This window comes from Scyliorhinus torazame, chromosome X, assembly GCF_047496885.1.
Source record: "Scyliorhinus torazame isolate Kashiwa2021f chromosome X, sScyTor2.1, whole genome shotgun sequence".
In the NCBI taxonomy this organism is placed as follows: domain Eukaryota; kingdom Metazoa; phylum Chordata; class Chondrichthyes; order Carcharhiniformes; family Scyliorhinidae; genus Scyliorhinus; species Scyliorhinus torazame.
In genome coordinates this window covers 27,730,091-27,751,608 of record NC_092738.1, presented here as the reverse complement: position 1 = coordinate 27,751,608, position 21,518 = coordinate 27,730,091, and the positions used below count along the sequence as shown (strand labels likewise).

General features: G+C 45.1%; 1 protein-coding gene across 2 annotated transcripts in view; it reads left to right on the top strand.

Moving 5' to 3' along the window:
• The window catches only part of ikzf4 (IKAROS family zinc finger 4), a 187,155-nt gene that overhangs the window by 153,618 nt on the left and 12,019 nt on the right, over nt 1-21,518 (top strand). For both annotated transcript variants that reach the window (XM_072493859.1, XM_072493858.1), the window contains 3 exons: nt 13,167-13,316; nt 19,707-19,841; nt 20,775-21,490. In XM_072493859.1, coding sequence (XP_072349960.1) covers nt 13,167-13,316; nt 19,707-19,841; nt 20,775-21,490 — 1,001 coding nt within the window. The remainder of the gene's footprint in view (nt 1-13,166; nt 13,317-19,706; nt 19,842-20,774; nt 21,491-21,518) is intronic.

The window sequence follows — 21,518 nt, the reverse complement described above, 5'->3', positions numbered from 1 at the left end:
GGACTACTGACGGACGAGGAGGTCTGTGGACGGGTCCGGAGGTGCATCCAAAGATATGTGGAGGCCAATGATAATGGGGAGGTGTCGGTGAGTGTGGTCTGGGAGGCGCTGAAGGCAGTGGTCAGGGGGGAGTTAATCTCAATCAGGGCCCACAAGGAAAAGAGGGAGAGGATGGAGAGGGAGAGATTGGTGGCGGAGATACTGAGGGTGGATAGGAGGTATGCGGAATCCCCCGAGGAGGGGCTGCTGAAGGAGCGCCGGAGCCTCCAAACGGAGTTTGACTTGCTAACCACGGGGAAGGCTGAGGCCCAGTTGAGGAAGGTACAGGGAGCAGTGTATGAGTATGGGGAGAAGGCAAGTCGATGCTGGCGCATCAGCTGCGCAAGGGGGAGGTGGCTAGGGAGGTTGGGGGAATTAGAGATGGGGGGGGGAACACGGTGCGGAGTCCAGCTAAAATAAACAAGGTCTTTAAGGACTTCTATGGTAAACTGTATGAGTCAGAACCCCCGGAGGGTGGGGAGGGGATGAGGCAGTTCCTGGACCAACTGAGGTTCCCAAAGGTGGAGGAAGGGCAGATAGAGGGACTGGGGGCCCCGATTGAGATGGAGGAGCTAGTTAAGGGGTTGGGGAGTATGCAGGCGGGCAAGGCCCCGGCCCCAGGGCCGGATGGGTTCCCCGTAGAGTTCTATCGGAAATTCTTGGAGGTGTTGTTGAGAACTTTTAACGAGGCTAAGGAAAAGGGTATCCTTCCCCCGACGATGTCGCAGGCTCTGATCTCGCTTATCCTCAAGCGTGATAAGGACCCGCTGCAATGCGGCTCCTATAGGCCGATTTCACTCAATGTGGATGCCAAGCTGTTGGCCAAGATCTTGGCCACTAGGATTGAGGATTGTGTCCTGGTAGTGATTCATGAGGATCAGACAGGGTTTGTGAAGGGCAGGCAGCTGAGTACGAATGTGGGGAGGCTCCTGAATGTGATCATGATGCCCTCGGAGGGGGGGGGAGACGCAGAAGTGGTAGTAGCAATGAACGCGGAGAAGGCCTTCGATCGGATGGAGTGGGAGTACCTCTGGGAGGTGTTGGGCAGATTTGGATTTGGGGAGGAATTCATAGGGTGGGTCAAATTGTTGTATCAGGCCCCGGTAGCGAGTGTGTCGACGAACCGGCTGTGGGCAGGGTACTTTAGGTTAGATCGTGGAACGAGGCAGGGGTGCTCTTTGTCCCCCCCTGCTGTTTGCCTTGGCGATTGAGCCGCTGGCCATGGCGTTGAGGAAGCCCAGAAACTGGAGGGGGTTCGTCGGGGGGGGGGGGGGGCACCGTGTTTCGCTGTATGCGGATGACCTTCTGTATATTGCGGATCCGGTGAAGGGGATGGGGGAGGTCATGCAGGTTCTTAAGGATTTTGGAGACTTCTCGGGATACAAGCTAAACGTGGGAAAAAGTGAGCGTTTTGTGGTGCATGCAAGGGGCCAGGAAGAGAGGTTGGGGGAGCTACCGCTCAAGATGGTGGAGAGGAGCTTTTGGTACTTGGGCATCCAGGTGGCCAAGAGCTGGGGGGTCTTGTACAAACTCAACTTAGCACGGCTGGTGGGTCAGATGGAGGAGGACTTTAGGAGGTGGGGCAGTCCGTAAAGATGACGGTCCTCCCTAGGTTCTTGTTCGTCTTCCAGTGCCTGCCCATTCTCATCCCCAGGTCCTTTTTCAAGCGGGTAAATAGGAGTATCACGGGATTTGTGTGGGCAAATAAGACCCTGCGGGTTAAGAGACTGTTTTTGGAGTGCAGTCCGGGGGTTGGGGGGGGGGCGCTGCTGAACTTGTGCAGCTATTACTGGGCAGCGAATGTGTCGATGATTCGGAAATGGGGAATGGAGGGAGAGGGGGCAGCGTGGAAATGGTTGGAGGCGGTGTCCTGTATAGATACTAGTTTGGGGGCACTGGTGACGGCACCGTTGCAGCTTCCGCTGACGCGGTATACCACGAGCCCGGTGGTGGCGGCGACACTGAGGATTTGGGGGCAGTGGAGACGGCATAGGGGGGAGGTAGGGGCTCAGTCTGGAACCCGATATGCAACAACCACAGGTTCGTTCCAGGTAGGATAGACGGTGGTTTCCTAGGCTAGCACAGGGCGGGAATCAGAGGGATGGGGGATTTGTTTATCGATGGGACTTTTGCCAGTCTGAGGGTGCTGGAGGAGAAATTTGGGCTACCCCCGGGGAACACGTTTAGGTACATGCAGGTTCGGGCATTTGTGAAAAAACAGGTGGGCGAATTTCCGCTGCTGCCTGCCCGGAGGATGCAGGAAAGGGTGGTCTCGGGGCGGGGGGGGGGGGGGGGGGGGGGGGGGGTGGAGAGGCAAAGTATCGGACATATACCAGGAGGTGGAGGAGGCATCGGTGGAAGAGCTGAAGGGCAAGTGGGAGGAAGAGCTGGGGGAGGAGCTGGATGAGGGCCTGTGGGCTGACGCCCTGGGCAGGGTCAATTCCTCCTCCTCTTGCGCCAGGCTTAGCCTGATTCAGTTTAAAATGGTGCACCGGGCGCATATGACAAGGGCGCGAATGAGTACGTTTTTTGGGGTAGAGGACAGATGCGTGAGGTGTTCAGGGAGCCCAGCAAACCATGCCCATATGTTCTGGACATGCCCGGCGCTTATGGAATTTTGGAAGGGCTTTGCAAAGGCTATGTCCAAGGTCTTGGACACTCGGGTGAAACCGAGCTGGGGGATAGCGATATTTGGGTATCGGATGATCCGGGAGTGCAGGAGTTGAAAGAGGCCGGAGTCCTGGCCTTTGCCTCCTTGGTAGCCCGGAGAAGGCTCTTGTTAATGTGGAGGGACACGAAACCCCCAAGCGTAGAGGCTTGGGTCAGTGACATGGCGGGGTTTCTCAGGTTGGACAAGATAAAATTTGCCTTGCGAGGGTCTGTGCAGGGGTTCCCCGGGCGGTGGCAACCGTTCCTTGACTTTCTCGCGGAACGTTAGGTGGAGGTCAGCAGCAACCCGGGGGGGGGGGGGGGGGGGGTCGGGATCTCATTTTATTTGTAAGGGGCGGATGCCCTACATTGCTTTGTTTTTGTTTATTAAATTCTTAGTTGATTAGGGGGGTAAGTTGTTTTGTTGGCACAGTGTTTTGCCTTCTTTGCATTATATTTTCTATTGTGTTTTGTAAAAAATTAGGAAAAATCTTGAATAAAAACATTTATTTTTTTAAAAAATTAGCTTTCCTAATTACTTGCTGTACCTGGGTAGTAGCCTTTTGCAATTCATGCACTTGGACGCCCAGTTCCCTCTGCATCTCAAGAGCTCTGCAATCTCTCACCATTTAGATAAGATGCTTTTTAAATTTTGCCACATTATACTCCATTTTGCCATATCTTTGCTCACTTAATGCAGTGTTCTTCAAACTTTTTTCCGGGGACCCATTTTTACCAGCCGGCCGACCTTCGCGCCCCGCGCCGGCCGACCTTCGCGCCCCGCGCCGGCCGACCTTCGCGACCCACCATTTTCTCTTACCTTGTTTGCTGCTGACAAAAATGGAGGAAATGGTTTTGGGTCCCTTTGGCCCTCGTACACGCTCCTCCAATGGAACCTGTTGGATGAAGGTGAAGCCTTCTGGTGTCGGAAAGTATGGAGTCTCCATCTGTCCAAAGTTCAAAATTTTGTTCCTGTAAACTTTTATCAAATAAACCCCCCCCCCCCCCCCTGAACTTGTAAAAAAAAATTTAAAAATGAATAAAATAAATGAAAAAAGTAAAAATTAAATGAATAAAAACCACTACAGAACTTGTAAAACAAAAAGCTGCAACCGTTTTTAAAGAAACAGCGGCCGCAATGCGCATGCGTGTCCGATCATCGAGCGCGCAGGCGTAATGTGGCCAAATTTTTTTTTTGCAGCCGGCGTCATGAAAAGCCGGCTGCTGCGGGGGGATTGGTGTGATCGGGAGCGCCGCTGACAACGGCTCCGCGACCCACCCGTGGGTCACGCCCCCGACTTTGAAGAACACTGACTTAATATATCCATGTCCCTTTGCAGCCCCCCCCCCCACCCATATCCTCTTCACAACTTCCTTTCCTACCTATCTTCGTGTCATCAGCAAATTTAGTAACCGTACCTTCAGTCCTTTCAAGTCATTTACATAAAAAGTTGAGGTCCCAGCACTGATCCCTGTGGCACATTATTCGTTACATATTGCCCACCAGAAAATGACCCATTCATGCCTATTCTGTTTCCAGTTGAATCTTCTATCCATGCCAATATCCCTTTGCACCATGAGCTTTTTTTCCCCCCCCAATAACCTTTGAAATGAATATGAAATGAAAATCGCTTATTGTCACAAGTAGGCTTCAAATGAAGTTACTGTGAAAAGCCCCTCGTCGCCACATTCTGGCGCCTGTTCGGGGAGGCTGGTACGGGAACCTTACCAAATGCATTCTGGAAATCTAAGCACAGTACATCCACTGGTTCTCTTTATCCACACCATATGTTACTACAAAGAACTCCAATAAGTTGGTTATTAACAGATTTCCCTTTCACAAAACTATGTTGACTCTACCTGATTGCTTCCAAGTGTCGTGCCACAGCATCTTTCATAGCTTCTAACCCTTCTGCTGTGACAAATGTTAAGCTAACTGGCCTGTAAATTCCTGCCTTCTGTCTCCCTCCCCTTTTGAATAAAGGAGTTACATTCTCAATCTAATGGAACCTTCCTGATGTAATGTCCCAGACGAGCAGCCACACGGAAGCGATGGCTGTAAGAAAAACTCCTTTATTTTACCTATGTTACAACCCGTGCAGGCCGAGGTATTTATGTCCCATGAGGACCCTGGCTTTACGGGGTGGCTCTGTCCCCTTATCTAGGAAGATCATACTCTGGCGAGGCCGCAGGGACTGAGGTTACAGACCCCGTGGCCTCCGGTTGGGTTATAATACTTGGAACCTGGAGAATTCTGGAAAATTAGAACCAATGTATCAGCTATCTCACTAGCCACTCCTTTTAAGACCCTAACGAAGTCCATCAAGACCCAGGATTTGTCAGCCCACAGCTCCAACAATTTGTTCTATGGTGATTGTTATTCTTCTGAGTTCATCCCTCCCTTTCATTGCCTGATTTCCAGCTATTTTGGGGATGTTACTTGTATCCTCTGTAGAACCATGGAACCGTCTAAAGGTTGTAGCACCGAAAGAGGCCGTTCAGCCTGTTGTCGGCACCAGCCAAAAATGAAACACGCCGTTCATTAATCCCACTTTCCAGCAGCTGGGCGGTATCTTGCCAATTATAGCACTTCATGTGCAGATCCAGGTACCTTTTTAAATGAGTTCAGTGTTTCACCCTCGACCACCAATTCAGGCAGTGAATTCCAGACACCCACCACCCTCTAGGAGAAAAAGCTTTTCCTCGTGCCCCTCTAATCCTTCCACCAGTAACCTTAAATCTATGCCCCCTACTAATTGACCCCTCAGCTAGGAGAAACAAGTCTTTATGTCTACTCCGTCGAGGCTCCCCAAAATCTTGTACACTTCTGTTAGGTCACCCCTCTGCCTCCTCTGTTCTAAGAAAAACAACACTAGCCTATCCAATTTTTCCTATTAGCTGCAATTTTCAAGCTCTGGCAGCATGCTTGTAAATCTCCCCTGCACCCTCTCCAGAACAATTGTGTCTTTCCTCTAATGTGACCAGAACGGTACAGAAAGCTCCAAAAGTGGCCGAATCAGTGTTTTATACAGAAGCATTCCATGTGCTTTTCTTATCACCTTATCCACCTGTCCTGCCACCTTCAAGGACCCGTGGACGTGCATTCCACGTCTTTTTCTTTGCGGGACATGTAAACACTGTGCCCGTAGACTCGCTTGTGAATGCAGTTTTCCCTTCTAGTAGCTGTATCCAGTCCACGTCTAGTAGCTGTATCCAGTCCACGTCTAGTAGCTGTATCCAGTCCACTTCTAGTAGCTGTATCCAGTCCACTTCTAGTAGCTGTATCCAATCCACTTCTAGTAGCTGTATCCAGTCCACGTCTAGTAGCTGTATCCAGTCCACTTCTAGTAGCTGTATTCAGTCCACTTCTAGTAGCTGTATCCAGTCCACTTCTAGTAGCTGTATCCAGTCCACTTCTAGTAGCTGTATCCAGTCCACTTCTAGTAGCTGTATCCAGTCCACTTCTAGTAGCTGTATCCAGTCCACTTCTAGTAGCTGTATCCAGTCCACGTCTAGTAGCTGTATCCAGTCCACTTCTAGTAGCTGTATCCAGTCCACTTCCTCCAGTTCACCTCTCAGCTTCATAACATTTGTCTTCCCACAATTTAGAACTTTTACTCCTGTTGTCATTTTCCATAATGCTCCTAAATCTAGCTGTATTGTCACTATCCCCAAAATGGTCCCCCATTGCTGCCTCATCCACTTATCCAGCATCATTTCCTCAGAATAAATCTAGAATTGCAGCCCCTCTCATTGGACTGTTCTGTGCTGGCTATAAAAGTTCTCTTGAATGCAGTTCAAAAAAAGGTTTTCTTGAATGCCCTTCACACTCTGTATCCCAATTGATAAGGGAGCTGAAGTCTTCAACTACTACTGCCCTGTTGTTATTACACTCCAATCTGCTGACACATTTGCTCTTCTAACTCCCTTCCACAATTTGGGGGTCTGTAGTACACTCCCAGCAGTGTGGCTGCCTCTTTTTTTTTAATTTGAGTTCATTTGCTGATTCATTTAGTTTCTCATCCCTCCTCACTGCTGTAATTGATTCTTTAACCAATAACGCGATGTCCCCACCTCCTTATCTCCCCCTCTATCCTGCCTGAAAACTCCATATCCAGGATGTCGAGCTGCCATTTTTGCCCCTCAAGCCAAGTTTCCATTCTAACAATTGTATCCTGTTACCCTGTGTGTCTCTGCGCCCTCAGCTCATCAGCATTATTTACTATACTCCTTGCATTTACAGAAATACTTTTTAGCACTGTCAAATTCCTGAAAGACGTGCTTGTTAGGTGATTTGGACATTCTGAATTCTCCCTCTGTGTCCCGAACAGGCGCCGGAATGTGGTGACGAGGGGCTTTCCATAGTAACTTCATTGCAGTGTTAATGTAAGCCTACTTGGGGCTGGTTTAGCACAGTGGGCTAAATAGCTGGCTTGCAATGCAGAACAACGCCAGCAGCGCGGGTTCAATTCCCGTTCCGGCCTCCCCGAACAGGCGCCCGAATGTGGCCACTAGGGGCTTTTCACAGTAACCTCACTGAAGCCTACTTGTGACAATAAGCGATTATTATTATTATATTGTTATTGTGACAATAATAAAGATTTTTTTTTTTTTTTTTTTTCAATTCCTGGCCTGTACATTTTTTAATGTTTTCTAATTTAGGGGCAATTTAGCGTGGCAAATCCACCTACCCTGCACATCTTTGGGTTGTGGGGGGCGAAACCCACGCAGACACGGGGAAAATGTGCAAACTCCAAATGGACATTCACCCCGGGTGGGGATTGAATGGGTCCTCGGCGCCGTGAGGCCACCATGCTGCCTTGCTGTACAGTTTTTAACCTGTCCTTCCTCCTGTCTTTGAGATACTCATTACTTTTCTATTTCCCATTCCCTGCTTTGAATTTGCCCTCTATTTCCCATGCTCCTTCCGATTCTCTCTTCTCCTCTTCCTCTTCCTCCTCTTCTTCCTCTTCCTCTTCTTCTTCCTCCTCTTCTTCTTCCTCTTCTTCCTATCCCCATTCTCCTGCCTTCTCCCCATGTAGGTGGATTGCCCTTTAATTTTGAAAAAATTGACCTTTTCCCAAAAATGGAGTTACTCCCTACATTAGTACTCTATTTTGAATGTGCGTCTTTGAAAGGGTTGTGATGGAATCCGAGTGCACAAAGTGACAAATGTTGGTCACAAAGCAGAAGAGAGATGAATAACTGTGTTCGTTAAAGTTCTTAACCTCTATTATCCTTCCCTCTCCTCATCACTGGCACCACCCAAGGGAAAAAAGCTAGTTGAGGTTAGATCTTTAAAATGGGTGTCTTTTTTAAAAAATCTGGATCTGATACTGTAGAAACTGGTCTAAAGTATAAATTTCACATCTACATCACTGGGAATTGCAATTACCTTATTGAAACAGTCCCTGAAGTTATTGGCGAGCTCCCACTAAAAAGGGCGGAGAGGAGCTTCAGATATTTGGGGTTCCAGGTGGCCAGGAGCTGGGGAGCCCTGCAGCGGCTTAACTTTACAAGGCTGGTGGAGCAAATGGAGGAGGAGTTCAAAAGGTGGGACGCGTTGCCACTGTCCTTGGCGGGTAGGGTGCAGTCAATCAAAATGACGGTGCTCCCAAGGTTTTCGTTCCTGTTCCAGTGCCTCCCCGTGTTTATCCCGAAGGCTTTTTTCAGGCGGGTTAACAGGAGTATAATGGGGTTTGTGTGGGCGCGAGGGACTCCGAGGGTGAGAAGGGTGTTCCTGGAGCGGAGTAGAGATAGGGGGGGGTTGGCGCTGCCCAACCTCTGTGGGTACTACTGGGCCGCCTATGCGACGATGGTGCGCAAGTGGGTGATGGAGGGGGAGGGGGCTGCATGGAAGAAGCTGGAGACGGCGCCTGTGTGGGTATGAGTCTGGGGGCGCTGGCAACGGCGCCGCTGCCGCTCCCTCCAAGGAGGTATACCACGAGCCCGGTGGTGGTGGCAGCTCTCAAAATTTGGAGGCAGTGGAGGCGGCATAGGGGGGGAAGTTGGGGCCTCGGCGTGGACCCCATTACGGGGGAACCACCGGTTCGCCCCAGGAAGAACAGGTGAGGTGGAGGGTTTTCGGGGTGGCACAAGGCAGGGATACGAAAGTTGGGGGACCTGTTTGTGGACGGGAAGTTCGCGAGCTTGGGTGAGCTGGAGGAGAAGTACGGGCTCCCCCTGGGGAACACCTTAAGGTACTTGCAGGTAAGGGCGTTTGCCAGGCGGCAGGTGGTGGAATTCCCGCGGCTACTGCCACACACAGTACAGGACAGGGTGCTCTCGGGGGGGGGGGGGATCTCGGAAACTTACCAGGTGATGCAGGAGGAGGAGGAGGCCTTGGTGGTGGAGTTGAAAGGTAAGTGGGAGGAGGAGTTGGGAGAGGAGATCGAGGAGGGGACGTGGGCCGATGCCCTAGGGAGGGTGAACTCTTCCTCATCGTGCGCGAGGGTAAGCCTCATACAGTTTAAGGTGCTGCACAGGGCACACATGACCGGGACAAGGATGAGCCGGTTCTTTGGGGTGAGGACAGGTGTGTTAGGTGCTCAGGGAGCCCAGCAAATCACACCCATATGTTCTGGGCATGCCCAGCGTTGGAGGAATTTTGGAAGGGCGTAGCGAGGACGGTGTCGAGGGTGGTAGGATCCAAGTTCAAACCGGGCTGGGGGCTCGCAATATTTGGGGTGGCAGAGGAACCGGGAGTGCAGGAGGCGAAAGTGGCCGGATTTCTGGCCTTTGCGTCCCTGGTAGCCCGGCGAAGGATTCTCCTTCAGTGGAAAGATGCAAGGCCCCCAAGCGTGGAATCCTGGATCAGCGATATGGCAGGGTTCATTAAATTGGAGAGGGTGAAATTCGCCTTGAGAGGGTCGGTACAAGGGTTCTTTAGGCGGTGGCAACCGTTCTTAGACTTTCTGGCAGAACGCTAGACATTGGTCAATGGCAGCAGCAGCTCGGGGGGGGGGGTTACTTTATTTTTGTTTATGTTATTTACACTGGAGGGTCTGAGGGGGTGTATACACCTGTTGTGTTAAGTCGGGGTGTTAATGTTAATTTATTATTTGTGTACAGGGGGGAGGGGTTGCTTTTTTTTTTAGATTGTGTTTTGTACTTAACCCAGTTGGGTTCTTTTTTCTTATTTTGTTATTGATATTTTATGAAAAACTTTAATAAAAATTATTTAAAAAAAAAAAAAGAAACAGTCCCTGAAGTGGTTCCACAATGTTCATGCATCATAAAATGAAAATCGCTTATTGTCACAAGTAGGCTTCAAATGAAGTTACTGTGAAAAGCTCCTAGTCGCCACATTCCGGCGCCTGTTCGGGGAGGCTGTTACGGGAAATTAGCTGTGAGGTAAGATTTTGGAATTCTCCAGCCAAGAGTATTCACGCTGCACAAAGCAAAGAAGCTCAGGTGTGTTCACTCAATAACTTGGTTTTAAAAATAAACTGGTACGTCAATATTACACTCGAATGCTCCCCGCCACTGTTGGCTTTTACTCTGCAGCTTCACTTGACTGTGCAGCTGTGAGCACTCCCTTATTCGCAATTGGATTTGAGAAACTATTTGTAGAAGATACAAGAACGTGATTTAACTAGGGTAACCTTTTGCTGTCAAAGGTAACCAAATAAGTTGGGGATCATCAATTTCCTGTGACATTGCTTCGTTAGTTTGGATGGACGTGCATCAATATTTTAACCATGGTCCCATTAATCCTTTGCTATAATGTTCTTAACTGGATAGTTGGTGTGCAAAGTGCAAAGAATTGGGATATGTGTGGTAAACCGTGGTAAATCATAATAATTGCTTATTGTCACAAGTAGGCTTCAATGAAGTTACTGTAAAAAGCCCCTAGTCGCCACACTCTGGCACCTGTTCGGGGAGGCTAGTACGGGAATTGAACCCGCGCTGCTGGCATTGTTCTGCATTACAAGTCAGCTGTTTAGCCCACTGTGCTAAACCAGCCCCTAAATCAAACTGGTGCATAAGAATCCAGGACATTGAAGGCAACATAATTATACAGGGAGCAATGAGAAGAAATAATTGATCCATGCTGTAGTTCAGATGCATCTTTTCTATGTAAGTGTTTGAGAGCAGTTTACCTACCACATCAATTGAACCTATATTTGAAGGTAGAACGAGTAGTTTTGGTAGTGGAAGTGCTAGTTTCAGAAACCAGCTTGACCGCTTGTAACAGTGGGATTGGTATTTCTTTGGAATTATCTTGAGTATGGTACACTGATTACAGCAAGGAGATAAACGACAATCTCCTTTTAATAATGTTTGTGTCCCAAATGTTTTCCACTTAACTTTTCATCTTTGTGTGAGCTGCTGCTTTCAGTGGCTAAAGGTTAATTTCAGTTTGTTAAACTCTGAAGGATAGTGATAATGTTGGATACGCTATAATAGTAACAACTTCTGTGGGTAAATAAGTGTTAACAAGTCTTATAGGTTCAACGCGAGAAATATATTTAGTGGTCAGTATCTGGTGCAAAATTGGTTTAGCCGTCCATCGAGCTGGACCACATCTCATGTTACGGGGCCTCCTGTCAAAATCATCCACGACCCTAGGATCATTCTAGCTAATCCCCAGTTTCTGCTTCTGCATGACCACACATCGCCTTGACCCCCTTATTCCTCCTCTACAACAGCAAATGCATAGAATTCATTGACAAGTTCACCACTTAGATTGAGACCATCTGCTCAGCTGCTTGTTAAGCCCCTTTTCCTACTGACCCAATTTTCACCCCTGCCCGAGCCTCAATCCTGCAATTTTCTTTTTGTTTCTTTCTTATTTCCTCTCGTAATTATCCAAGCCTAATTTGTCTACAAGACCACCTCCCTGAATGATATTGCCACTAAACTGTTGACCACCCAATGTTCCTTCCTGGTTCCCATGCTGGTTGCCATTATAAATGGTTTCCCCCTCTTCAGGTGTTGTTTCATGTCTTTCAAAATATCTGTCATCGCTGCCACCTCAAAAACATCTACCCTTGACTACTTTGTCCTTGTAAACTTCCATTCTATCTTCAAGCTCCCTATCCCCTTAAGTCCTTGAAAGTGATACCCCAGGATTTGCCAGCACTGTCCCTTTGCCACTGCCCACAAAGATTTAATGGGCTCTGTGCACGATTTCCACAATTTGATGTCAACTTAATTCTGGTGCCACCTTCGGAGGAAACTGGGATCCAGGAACAGTGAAGTCATCAAGCCAGCTTAGCAGCCAATCTGAAGTATTCTCCGAGCAAACCGGGAAGTAAGAAGCCCTGGTTATCGTTCACTTATTATTTAAAAAAAAATTCAATTTTTATCATGGAATGGAGGAATGACACTCCAGACTTCAAAAATGCATTTTCCACGACTGGAAAGATGATTCAATTAGTAATTATGGGTTAGTATGCCAATTAAAAGCACCTCATTCAACAAGACTTAACTTGTATACAGCGGGAATAGTACATTAAAAAGGAGTTCATATCCAATCACTGATTATGTCCAGACTGCATCTGTGAAAGCAGCAATAGCACATCTTGTGGAGGAGCAGGGTATCACTGACAGCAACTTTCTGGATATCCACATTTAACCACGCATTTGCAGACACCATAAATTGCTGTCAGTTTTGCACAATAATAATGAATGTTGATGGTTTTGCAGCCACCACAACCACAAATTCTGGACTAATTTCATCTCCCAAATCCGTGCCCATCTTTTTCTTAATCCCATATTTGAATTTCTTGAGCTCCAAGCGCTGGAATGGCCCCTAATGAAGTCCCAGAATATAACCTCTGTAACCTTATGGTGTGTCATCCAGTGTCGTCCTCCTTGGTCTCTCTGAAGATGTTTGATTTGTACTCTACTGACGTATTAGCCATATTATATATTCAACCAACATTTTGCTTTTTGATTGTCCAGTATTGAATCTACCATTGCTCCCTGATTCAGTACCATTTCACCATTTATTGCAAACACCCATAAAGATCAGAGCCTTGTGTATTTTTAATTTTAGGATTGCACATTCCTCAGCACAGTGATTTAAAAGTCTGTTTAGTTTGCAGAGATGCAACTTTCCACATTGAGTTTGTGCTCGAGTGGCTTACCGTTGGTTTTATATACATCGTTACAATTATGTTAAATATCACTTGTTCTGACACACTGCTCATTAATCTGTGAAAAGTCAGAATTGGGGGGGAAGAGAGAACTGACACCTTTCTATTCTTGTGATATCCATATCTGAATTGTGGTGGCTTAGGAAGACTATTGGGGTGATGCACTGGAACTGATGGAAAAACTGAAAATGGTAGAAATCATAGAAATGAAGGATTTCTGCCTGGAATGTTAACCTGCCTCATCTCAGATACTGTTTGATATTTCCAGCATTTTGTTTTCAATTTCATGTGTCCAATTCAATGCAGCATCATGGATTTGAAATCTGACATCTTAAATAACTTAATGCTTTTCTGATCATTTATGTCTCTTTCTAGTCTCCTCTCCCACTGTCGGCAAGCCTTACAAATGTAATTACTGTGGTCGGAGTTACAAGCAGCAGAGTTCATTGGAAGAGCACAAGGAGCGCTGTCACAACTACCTACAGAGTCTGAATGCTGAGCCTCCACAGCCATCTATTCATCAAGGTCTGTAACCACCAGTGTCACAATTGGCCTAAGGCAGCAAGCACTATACCTAGCAGTGCCACAGTTACCCAAGGATAGTGAAACAGATAGTGAGAGTATAACTGGCAGTGGCATATCCTAATGATGATAATGGCATTGCATAGTTATCTGGTTAGCTGCGCATTACCCAGACGCATCCCTGTGTATTTGATGTTTGAAAAAGTGTGTTTCGTCATTCGGGTATTGTTCACACACCCCAGGAACTTGTCCAATTTAGCTTTACAACATTGGTTCTGAGAAATCGTGTTCAAGTTAAATGGCATCATCAGCATCACCTCTCAAGTGACAACCCTTCCCATATAAAACTCTATATGAAGGCCTGGGATCTGCCCAGTAATCCAATTAACAAATACCATGCTAAATGATCATCTCCAGTGGAAAAACCTGCCAACAGTTTGTTGGAAATGTAATGAGAACGTTTTAGCAAAGGGGTCGATCAGGAGCAGCACAGTCAATATCTGAGGGTATCACCTCTCCAGATGATGAACAAGACAATATTTTAACAAGGACTTGAATCCAAGCAATGGCTCCAATCTAATAACGTGAGAACGGGTCACAGATCGTGTGTCCAGGCTGGATTTAATTTGCTGAGTTTATATTGCAACCATAGTGAAGTCCATGTTAAGTAAGGGCCCGAATGTAGTGTTGGCTCATGAGCTGCAAATGATCCCTAACCATATTTTATTACTGGTTGTAATTTTTGCTTGGTATACAAGCATATAGAATCATAGAATTTACAGTGCAGCAGGAGGCCATTCGGCCCATCGAGTCTGCACTGGCCCTTGGAAAGGACACCCTACAGAAGCCCACACCTCCACCCTATTCCCATAACCCAGTAAGCACAAGTATTCATAAAATATAAGTTTGAGAAAAATTGGGAAATGCCTAGCTTGCTTAAGGTTTTCAAGTAAGTTCCAAGAAAATGTCCTAACCTCGGGCAACCTGCTGATTGATTGCCTTTACTGATTTTGAACCCTCCAGTGCCACTCTGTAATGGTGAAGTGGCCGTTGCAAGCACAATAGCACTAATTCAGCAGACTCAATATCACGATTGATTTTAATCTGGTCGGGGGAGTGGTGGTGCAGTGCTCTGATAATTAGCTCTTCACCTTTTTAGCAAGAGCCTTTAAAGCAGTTTGCAAGTCCCTAAACATTATGGTATGAAGCATTTAATGCCATAAGTCACTCAGACCATCATAATGGCACCAATTATTAGCAAATCTGGCAATACTTAGCTAAACAGAATAAAAATGAGTTCATGAGTTGTGCTAGGTCTTAGTTTTGTCATTCAGGAGAGCAGTTCCTTTTATACAGTGCTAATCTTCAGTCTTTTGTGTATACAAGACCTTTCACCCAGCCTCGTTCCAGTTACCAGATAGGGTAATGAGAATAAAATAGATTTGTCAGCAAAGAATACATTCCACAGAGATTGAGTGCACCCAAGAATTATTGCTAAATAATCATTAAGAGGCTGATTGCTATTCTCATTGGTTCCAATAAGTGTTTTGTACCTGATTCAGGACAGTTAGGGAGACATTTTCCATTTTGTCAGTTCACGGCTGTTGAATTTCCTTGGGCCAGTCGATGCAAACTAAACTATTAGATCATATCGTTAATCAGGGAGAAAAATGGTTGAACAATTTGAGTGCCCACTAGCAAGCGAAAATACATCATGTTGCAAGATTTTACTCCTGTTGTTTTTAGTAAGTCCAAGAAGTCGAATGGTCTTTACTCCGTTTTTTGGATTTTGCAAAACAATCAGATCCTAAAAAGTAAAATTTTGATTCAGTACCATATTTAGACAGCTGATTGGTTAGTACAAGTCCCCAGATGGCAGTCCAGGAAGTAATCAATATCTTTAGCAGTTGGTAAATTGTGGGTATGCACCAGAAAATGAACATGGAAGTTCCAGGATTCTTGTAAAAACTTAACTAGTTCACCCATGCCCTTCAGAGCTAATCTTCAGTTGGATGAGGGGGAAGCACTATTTGTTTCAAACTATTTAGTTGACAATGCCCTTGGGGCAAATGTTGCATTGCCAGGGATGCATATATCCTTAAAAACAAATAAAAGGAAGTGAGTTCACGAGAAATTTCCTTACTTGGGGGTCGTTGGAACATAGAATGCTTTGTAACAGGGAGTGCTCGAGGCACAGATCTTGTATCCTTTGAGGGGGAAAAACATGATAAATATTTCAGGCAGGGGAAGATACAGGTGCATGTTGTAGTGTAAAACCAGCACAAACAATATGGCGAATGGACTTTTCTGTTGTAAACTTTCCGTGCAGCTAGTTTTATCCTCACTTGAGGTTCATGCTTCTGATTATCTGGATTGCTTTGAGCGAGTCTGGCGTATATATGAGCTCACATAGCCTCTTCTCTCAAAGTTGGATCTTGTTCCTTATCATGCTATGGAGCTTGCGTCCAGGTAGACTTCCCTTGTTCCTAACTCTAATGTTGAAGTCGTCCTTAATGACCTGATGGACGCACCACTGAAACTGATTTTAAACTTCATACCTGTAAATCAGTGTTACTTCCAAATTCATGGGCAGTGTCTATAAGGTAGCTATTTGGTCTGCTCTTTGCACATGATCAGATGCTACTTTTGAGATTTGGTCTACATCCAGGTATTTCTTGGATCTGTTTTGGTCGCAGAACTTGTAGCATTGCAGCGAGGGTATTTTTCCCTTCCTAAGTTGGTGGTGCTTTGATGTGAGTTTTGTGGTTTATGTTAAATTATGTAACATTAACTTTGTAGGGGCTTTAGTATTTCTTGTGCACCGCCATCCCCACAATTTTTTGTTTTTACGGTTGGGAATATTTGGGGGGAATTTATTTTTGGGTAACTGCAGGCCAAAAGAACAGAATTATTGCACAAGTCCCGGACCTTTTATACAATGTGGGAGCAAGATGTCACATGAGGGGTACTCTGAATTATGGCATTATCCAAGGAAGTGTGATTTCCAGGACCAATCCAGATTGGACAAGTTCCTTTTGTGTGTGAGGGATGCTATCATGCGCAGAATGATGAAGATTGTGCAAGGTAGGTCATCTTTCTTTGCCTGTGACTCCAATATGAAGTGTTACCTATTTCCAGGCATTTCCCATGGAACAGAAATATTAATGTCACACTGAGCCGCTTGTACATCAAGACTTGGGAGCATGGTAACTTGTCCGTCCCCATCTTAATCAGGGATGCTAGCAAGAAGTGAGACAATAAATAGTGAAGTGTGATGCTGCATAAGTAATTGTTCAGATGAACGGTAAAAGGTTATGCTCTGGGTTGAATACATCAAACAATACTTTGCATAAGCCTAGAAATTACTGTTTGCAATATTACCTTTGGGTACGGTGGTGTAGTGGTTATGGCTTTGATGAGTAACCTGGAGGTGATTGAGTTCAAATTCCACCATGGCATTTTGAGAATTAATTCAGTAAATTGTGAACTGCCACCAGGAAAAGAAATGACCAGATTGTTGGAACACAATTGGTCCACTGATGTCGGGAAGGGGCCTGCCTCCCCTATTCTGTCTGGTCTGAAGTGACTCCAGTCCCCAGTAACAGATCCTACTATGACTGGGTGATAAATGCTGCCTTGCCAGTGTTGCCAACATCCTAAGAATATTTTTTTTTTGAAGTATGCAAAAGCTTAATGAGTTATATGCTGTTTTAACAGAGTTATTAACCATTTTACTTGTGTCTTGTACGCTTATGTCACAAACAGTAATTTTAGGGCAGTGGTACTTCCACGAATGCAAATTCACAACTATTTATGCAGTCAATTTAGTATCTTATTTCCAGTACTCCGAAATGTAGTCTGTAAACTGGCTTAATTGTGCTGTTAATACTCTTGCAGTACAGTGTTTGGGAATCTGCTAAATAGCATATTCTAGCGAATGAGTAGAGTTTTATGAAGGTTCCTGTGGCTGTCATTTTGCAATAGTTCACACTGGTTTTCTTGTATCTCTTTCTTTGTAGAGTTGTGTCTACTGAGCCGTACCCAATTCCTGCATATAAAAAGTACATTTTGAGATTGCTGTACACTCTGAGATTGGTTTATATGCAATGCTGTATCGCTGGTTTTCATGGAATCAAGTCACCGCTTGTTTGCAGTCTACCAGCTCTAAAAATGCAGACCTTTCAGAGTAGATCTGTTGAAGCTTTCTTAATTCCATGTAGAATTCAAATAGTTAGGTTCATATCCCTACTAACTGGTAAGACTTTTAAGCTGGCCATTAAACACGCTTCTGTCACTGTATGTATCATGTTGTTTTAACCTTTGATTTCATGCATGCTAAAAGAAAGCCACAAAGTCAAACAAAAATGATAGCTCCAACTGACTCTCCAGAATAATACGATATCTACACCTAATGGTACAGCTTAGATCTTTGAACTTTTCACCCTCATTTCGGAAGTGCAAATATCCGTCATGATTCCTGCTTCTGATTACTATCCAGTAACCTCTACAGCAAACTTCTGTGTGGGTAAAGGCAGTAACATGCCCTGCTGATATTCAATCGAAGCTCATGCATAAAAAGTGGCTACTTGGCTGAAGAACTGGAGTGCTGCCGTTGTCAACATAAGCTATGTGCTGGGGTTTTGTCTTTGATATATGCACAAAATACATGTTTAAGAGGAGCAGCAAGTCCCCCAGTGCCTGCATATGGTGCCTAGCATATCCCAGCATGAGATGATGTTTTCAGGAGAGAATTGGTGGAGGGGTGGGATGGATGGCAGGGGTGGGGGGAGCGGTGTTTATTGGAATCAATTCACCAGGAGCACCAAAGTAAAGAGCACATTCGATGTTACAGAACTGCACAGAAAAATACCTGATGTTGAATGGGTCCAGTGGCCCTGTTTGTCTTGAACATATATTTCACACTATAACTATGTTGAATACTTTGGATCAGGTCTTCCATTACTAATATTTAATACTTTAACCGGTTTCCTTATGTAGTACCAAGTTAACAGTCAAATACTGAAAATAAGAGATCTGTTCACTACCTGAAGGCAAGTCTTCTGGTTCACAGTGTATTTCAAATCCAGTATCAAATATAGTTTTTCCCCTCAAAATTTTCCTGCTGTTCCCCATATCTACTTCTGAAAGAATTGACTCCTTGCTGGAGTATGCTTCTATGGGTGCTGCCAGCTGGCTATTTTTTATGTGAATCAGTGCACCGATTGTGATTTGGAGCAGGAACCCTGGCTGTGTTTTTCTTCTCTGTTTCCCGCTACCCCAGCCCAAACCAGGAATGAAGCCCTGGGACCTGACTTAGTTAATTACCGGTTTAACTGCTGGAAGAACCAAACTTTGTATTTGTGATGGAACAAATTACACTCTTTCTATACTGAACTGCAAAATGATCATGACCAATGCAAATTTTCAGCTAGTGTCTCATTCACAGCTTTGTAGGAAACTGGGAAGGCCTTGGGGGGGAGGTCAATGATAAAGGAGTATTATGGGTGTTATCAGTAGGAATTGGATATTTCAGCCGTTTCATACTCTTTTTGTTTTAAAATTTGGTGGCAATTTAATGTCCTGAATAGTGACTGTAAAATAACTTGGTGCAAACAAAGATTTCTCCTTATTTGTTCAACCTCCATAACTTTATTTTTTTTATATTTCAAATGAATTTAGTTCTCAGCTGGGTGAAATGATGTCCATACTGGGGAGTGGAGCACTTTCCACTTTAGACATCCAGTATCAACATCGAGTACACCCAGCTAAAGCCTGTTCTGTTATTTAGCAATTCAGCATCAGAAGACCACCTGTCAGAATGTGTTCACTTTTCAGCAATTATTATGGCCTTTTTGAGATTGCCAATAAATGTCTAATTAGGGGCAATTTGTGCTGTGGACCCACGGCTAACTTGAAACTGGGATGAGATTGTAAAAAAACTAATTTCACAGGTCCTAGTTAAAGATATGGCGCTACTCAAACATGATAATCTTAACCTTAACTGCCTGAGAATGCTGTGAGTGCACTCACTGTAGTTTAGGGTTCAATCTGCATATCTCATATCCTGCACCTGCTTGAAAGAAAACTAAAATGAATTCTGTTTGTCTGACACCTTCTGGAAAATTACATTTGAGAGCTGGCAAAACTATAGAATTCTAGGCAGTTTGTTGGTCTCTTTAACTGTGGCGCAAATGCGCAAAATGCCTCGTAAAATGTATTGGAGCTCTGTTTTTGTTGCCAATTTTGTTGAATTGGTTAACAAGAATTTTACTTCTGTGCAGTATATAATGATCGCTAAAGCTGGTTCAAAGCAACTTGCACTGTTGTTCCCAATGCTGCCTGTACAATGTGCATCAGTTGATCACCAGATTTTAGGGTGCTTTCTCTCATCAGCAGGGGAGGAGAACCGTGACATGGATGTGATGCCTGACCATATCCTTCAACCAGCCCCTGACAGGCCTTCTTTTATAGATAGGCTTGCTAACACCATTGCAAAACGAAAAAGATCTACTCCGCAGAAATTTGTGGGTAAGAGCTTTTGTATATTTTTTTTAATGCCGCAAAACGGCAGTGAAGGGTTAGATTGTCGTACAGCTGTGTTTTTCCATGTCTTCGTCCTTACACATGCTTGTTCCCATGACAACTTAAAATGTTTTCCTCTATTTTGCAATTAAAGGAGGATCTCATCCTACAAGGAGCAAATTGGGTGATGTGGTTGATGGTAGTAGAGCCAGTGCATTCTCTATAGTCTACTGTGGTGATCTGGCCCCATATAATATTGATTTTGCTGTACCTTTTTATGCAGAATTATGACACTTTAGCATAATTTTCAAGAAAATTGCTCATTTTGACAAAAGTAAAAGATTTCAGGTTGTCATGGAATTTTTGTGTTTGGATATTGGGTTCCATTTCCATTTTATGCATCATTCTTTTAATTTCAGATTAAGAGAGAACCTTAAGTTGCATTGCTGACTCACTGTCTAAATTTGGCAAATCCATATTTCATTGGTCAGAAATTGCCATCTTCTCCTTTGCAAGCTCATGATATCAAAAACACTTTTCCTGGTGTCTTCGTTGTGATGATGAAACATACAGCCCCCAAGAAGAGTTTGACAATCCTTAATCCTGAACTTTGACAGGGTCGATATAATGCTAGAGGATGTTGCCTTGAAGGCCATATGTACTTCTGAATGAATATTGGAACACCTTTCTTTTAATCGCCTGGCTGACATTGTAATAAAATTTGATAAATGACTATTTCAGTTATTATAATTCCTGAAACTAGAATGGCTAACTTTGGTACTGATTTTATTTGCAGTGTATTGATCTAACAGTATTGAGGGAGCGAGGGTGGGGGGTGGTTGAGTAGTTAATTGTAAATTAATTTTCCTTTAACTTTCCTTTTATTACTGATTTATTTTCTCTCTTTTCTGATTTTAAATCCTAATCCTTTCTTTTCAGGTGATAAACACATACGCCTCAACCTTAATGATGTTCACTTTGAGGTGAACTCCAATTTTGAGAAGGATGTAGAGATGATGGCTCCTCACCCCATGGACCAGACTTTGGGCAGTGCACTGTCCTATCTAGGAACAGAAGCAATGAGGCCTCCAAGGCTGCCCATGACCAGTTGTACACCGGAGATCACTCCAGTGATCAGTGCTGTCTACTCCCATGTACACCCCATCCACAGCCGAGCTGAGGCACAGGGAAGTCGAGAGGCAGCAGAAGGTCATGAAGACATGCCAGAACATCTGAATTCTAGAGCAAAAAACCAACTGGTGGAGCTTGGAGTGTCTCCAAGCAATGGCTGTCATGATTCCACAGATACAGAAAGCAGCCATGAAGACAGGAATGCCCAAACCTTCCCTAGTAACTATACCACAAGGCAAAGCCCGGCCTATTCCAAAGAGGACCCAAAGGCACAGGAGCCCCCATCATCTGCCAAAGCAGCTCAAAGCTCAGCCAAAGAGGTCCTAAGAGTCTTAAATGAAGATGGAGAACAGGTTAAGGCCTATAAGTGTCACCACTGCCGGGTTCTCTTTCTTGACCACGTAATGTTTACCATTCACATGGGTTGCCATGGATTCAGAGACCCTTTTGAGTGCAACATCTGCGGCCACCACAGCCAGGATCGGTACGAATTCTCCTCTCACATTGTCCGAGGAGAGCACAAAGTGAGTTAGAGAGGGCTGCATGGACTTC